The sequence below is a fragment of the Eptesicus fuscus genome, chromosome 19 (genome assembly GCF_027574615.1).
Source record: "Eptesicus fuscus isolate TK198812 chromosome 19, DD_ASM_mEF_20220401, whole genome shotgun sequence".
Lineage (NCBI taxonomy): Eukaryota > Metazoa > Chordata > Mammalia > Chiroptera > Vespertilionidae > Eptesicus > Eptesicus fuscus.
Window position 1 is genome coordinate 40854732 of NC_072491.1, and position 4264 is coordinate 40858995.

Sequence of the window (4264 nt, forward strand, 5' to 3'; positions counted from 1 at the left end):
AACCACATTTACATAATACTTTATAGGCAAGCCAAAGCCTGAGAAAACGGAATTTCACCAATATTTTAATATGTAAACTGCTTTTATTACACCATACCTGTAAATCATGCACAAAGGCCTGCGAAATAAACTTTCTTAGTAAACTAGTTTTGGCAAACTCAATAGTAAAAAAAATTAAGATGTCTCTTTTGCACAGAAAAGTCCTTACTTAAACCCAATAAGTGTTTTTCACAAGATACAAACTGAACCCTAGTTTTGGACGCAATGGCTGTTGATTTGGCTTAACTTTATCACATACTAAAATTTGCTGATAGTTAAGGGACAGCGGAGGTGAGGCAGGCTAACAAAAAAACTCACCAAGACAACAATATGCTTCAATTTTGAAGAACTCAGTTTATTAACTGACCAGATTACAAAAATAACCATGGTAGATACCTGAAAGGGAAAAACAAAAAACCATTAAAGAAACCACCTCAATAGCTAGGAATTAACATAAATCAGTAAGTTATGAAAGTACCAATTCAGTTTCCATTTTTAAGTAGAAAAAAACAGATCTTCCCCCCTCCATAAATATCCTCAAAAGGAGTAACCAAGCCAACTGCAACCCCACTAAATATATAAGAACTCAAACCAAACCCTCACCAACATTTAGAGGGAAAGTAGGTGAGACTGCACCCCATTTATGGGTACTGAGTAAAAAACGCCTCTCGCAGATGCTCACCTTAGTTCATCCTTCGGATAAGCCTGTTGATCTGGTCTTCCCTGTTCCCGGCATCTCCCCCTTCTACAAAATGGGTGGTCTTCTTCTTCATCCCGCCCCGAGGGGAAGACAACTTGAAGGGCCACAGGAAGTTGTTCACTTCTTTGAAGTGCTTTCCCACAGTGTAGATCTCATGAATCAGATCTTCCATGCAGATGATGCCATATTTACCTGAACATTTTAAGGTTAAGATAACAATTGTTACTTTTTAAAAAGATTACTAAATTGTAAGGCACTGAACAAACACAATTATAGGCTGTAATATATAGTTAAATCAAGAGTAAAAGGAGAAAAACGCAGGGCCACAAGACGCCAGAAAATACTAACTCTGTCTAATAGCAACTTCCCCCCAAAAGGCAGAACCTACCAAGAGATCGAGCAATCAGTGAGTTATCTGTCAGGGCAATTCGTTTTTTGTTGATTTTGCCATAACCACGCTTGTAGATCAACTCATTCACCGACTTCAGGTTTGGGTACCTGAAATATGAAAGCAGATGTAAATGACCAAAGAATAAGGTTACTGCTGTCAAAACACCGAAAATTCATCTTGCTAACATAACCAACTGACCCAACAGAAATCAAAGGAGAAGGCAGACTTACCCCCAAGCAATGTACGGCTCCACAATCCTCAGCATGTTAATGGAAGCCTTGTTGAGCTTCACAAAGGTGCCGTTGAAGATCTGGCGAAGGCGAAGAAGCTGCAGCACCTTTCGGACCTTTGGGCTCACCCCATTGATACTGCAGTGAACAGACCAACAATTTCACTTGGCTTTTCATAGGAATGTTTATTAATGAAGGACAGGAAGCCATTACAATGTTGGACAACACGAGCCCACCTAAATAGACAGGAATCCTCTCCTGTTACAAAGACCACTGGTGTTTTTCCTTATTTAGCTAAATTTTTCTATCACCTCTCCCAACTCGCCCCCTCCCCGAGTAAACTGCCTTTGGACACATACCTATGACATTTAAACTTCCCCCGACCCTCCCCCCACTTCCCAGTTTTGTACACATCTGTGTTATAACACTTTAGGAGGCTACATTTTAACTACTTTTCATCTCCAGGACCCTGAACTCAAGGCCAGTGCTCAGAGAATGGATAAGGACTTTGGGGCACAGGTCTCACAGCTAAACCATTACAATAATCCCCCCTTGTTCAAGCTACCCCCAAAATAATTTTATTCCAGGACCAAGGCCTCCAGAAATAATGTCCCATTTTTCTGAGATTGCAGTTTTCCCCTTCAAAACCAGACTGCAGCAAAAACAAACAAACAAAAACATGAACGTACCCTCTGATCCTGATGACAAATGCCAATTTGGGTTCGGCAGGTACGTAGAAGTTGCCAGCTTTTCTTGCCATCCTAGCCATTCGAATCTCCGTTCTGTACATCTGCCTGTATTCCTTGTGATAGTGCTTAGCTTTTTCATAGATGAGCTTCCTTCTTGCCTTTCGAAGCTGAAAAACAAGGATTATTCATCTGATTTTTACCTCCAAACACAATGACCAAGACCAGTTCTAAAGAAAACGAATCCTCCCTAGAAACTTTTTTTCCCCTTTCTTGCCAGTTTGCATTAACATTCCCAAAAGCAGATGCCACCTTCATTTGCGATGTCACTTTGAGGCGCTCACTAAGCTCACCCGTAGGCCAGGTGAAGTAAACAAATCTTGCAAAGAACACCCTCCTTGCGTGCCACCCCAAAGCCTCTTCTTACACGGTGTCTTAAAAAATAAAAAAAAGGTTCCTTACCATCTTCTGGGCAAACTTCTTTCTCAGGCGCTTGATCTTCAGCTCTGCGAAATTCCTTCGCTTTTTCTTGAGGGTTTCTGGCACAGCAGGAACCTTCTTCTTCTTCTTCTCTCTGGCATTAGCAAGCATTAATAGTTCTTAAAGCTCACAGCCCCGCAGTACGCCCGTTCTGGCCGAGCACTTAACACAACTACTGTCACTGGCTCTACCATGTGTACCTTCAGCTGCTCTCAGCGGCGATGGGACGAGACGAAGATTTTAGGCAATTTCTACGCTATTACCTTTAACACGGAAATTCACGGCTAATCCACGCCCGGTCCCAGCCTCGCACAATAAAAATGTCCACAGCAGAGTTAACAAAAGACAAGGATCCCTAGACTGTTAACGAGGGCTTAGGCTCCTCAACAAATAACCCCAGAATGAAAAAAAAAAAAAATCCCATCACCCCTGCTCAGGCCTCAAGCGCCACATGCTGAAAGCAAAGGACTGACGGCAGGGACGCCGAGATCAAGTACCAGACAAGGACCAACCCAATTCAGAGGTTCTGGGCCTCCCTCACAAAACTGAGGGGTGGACAACCGGCCGATTCCGCACATATTCAGCTCTCACACTTCGCCTCGTTCCCAACAACTCCCCAAACCTCCGCCCCAAGGCTGCCTGCATCCCCTGCTAGCCGGCGGCCTCCGCCATGGCCACAAAACGTCACAAACACACAGGTTAGCAGGCAAAGGTACAGGGCGCAGTTGGACCGGGGGAAAGTGGGACAAAAGGTCTCCGGTTTCGGGGATGGAAGAGGATTCTCGAGGAGAGGAAGAGCCACTTACTCTGCACCCTCCATGGTTCCAGCCGGAAAAGAGGAAGGTGGCGCATGCGCACTGTTCACTTAAAGACGACGCGTGAAGCCCCAGGACTCATAGGTGTCCCAGGATGAGCCAGAAAAGAACTCAGAACTGAGAACACGCCCTGCAAACGCAAAATTAAGAAATTCCTGATTCAGTCTCTTAGGGTCAAGTTTAGGATACAAGTTGTATGGGGAAAATGTGTATCGATTAAACTCTTTAATCAATATGCGAGCAAGGAGTGCTGACACCTTGACTAGTCCTTAGGGTGCGTTAACCCGGTGCGGGTCAAATTCCACCCAGTAAATGAAGGCAAATGACACGCCACGGGTGCGAACTACAAATCCCAGCATGCATCAGTCCCACTGCCTGCCCGGCGGGCGGGCGACGTTTGGCAAGGACAGCAGGCAGCCACCACGGTGGTGGTTCCAGTCAGGGAAAATGAGACTCTTTTGGCCCACGATGCAAAGGGCTAGCTGAGATCCCAAGTCGCTCCCGAGAACCGGCTTTAAGCACCTTTTCGGCTCTCTGCCAACCCCAGTCACAGCCTCCAGCGCCCCAGTTGCCGCGCGGCGGAGGTCCTTCCGTTCCCCCAGCCTGAAGGGCTGTCTTCCGCAGCGCCTGATTGCAGGCGGAGCCGTCCAGAATGACCTGCTTCATGAAAGTGGCGAGAGGGGCACAGCGAGGATCGGACGCCCGGAGCAGGATGGCCGGGGCGCTGCCGACTGCCGGGCCTGGCAGGCGGAGGCCCGGACACCCCACGGCAGGGGGCGTGAGCCGCGAAGGGAGGTGCGAGGAGGGCTGGAGGCTGCGGCCACGGCCATGTGAGAGGGGCTGCCCCGCCGCGGTTCAGCGGACTGCGGGCGGGCGGGGGGCTGGGCCGGGGGCGGGGTGCGCCCGGGGGCGGGGTGGGCCGA

General features: G+C 47.6%; 1 protein-coding gene across 1 annotated transcript; it reads right to left on the reverse strand.

Annotated features, from left to right (window-relative positions):
* Window positions 1-368: 368 nt before the first annotated feature.
* On the reverse strand, window positions 369-3438 carry RPL7 (ribosomal protein L7). Its single transcript, XM_008150336.3, has 7 exons — window positions 3333-3438; window positions 2509-2620; window positions 2050-2216; window positions 1361-1498; window positions 1128-1237; window positions 722-931; window positions 369-435 (listed from the first exon to the last, which is right to left on the reverse strand). Exons 1-6 carry the CDS (start codon window positions 3344-3346, stop codon window positions 723-725), a joined length of 750 nt encoding a protein of 249 aa, XP_008148558.1. The 5' UTR covers window positions 3347-3438; the 3' UTR covers window positions 369-435; window position 722.
* Window positions 3439-4264: the final 826 nt, after the last annotated feature.

Coding starts and splice junctions, on each gene's coding strand:
- RPL7 (XM_008150336.3), bottom strand. Junction 2,217..2,508: donor AGAAGTTTGCCCAGAAGATG/GTAAGGAACCTT, acceptor CTTGTTTTTCAG/CTTCGAAAGGCAAGAAGGAA. Junction 932..1,127: donor ACTGATTGCTCGATCTCTTG/GTAGGTTCTGCC, acceptor TAAAATGTTCAG/GTAAATATGGCATCATCTGC.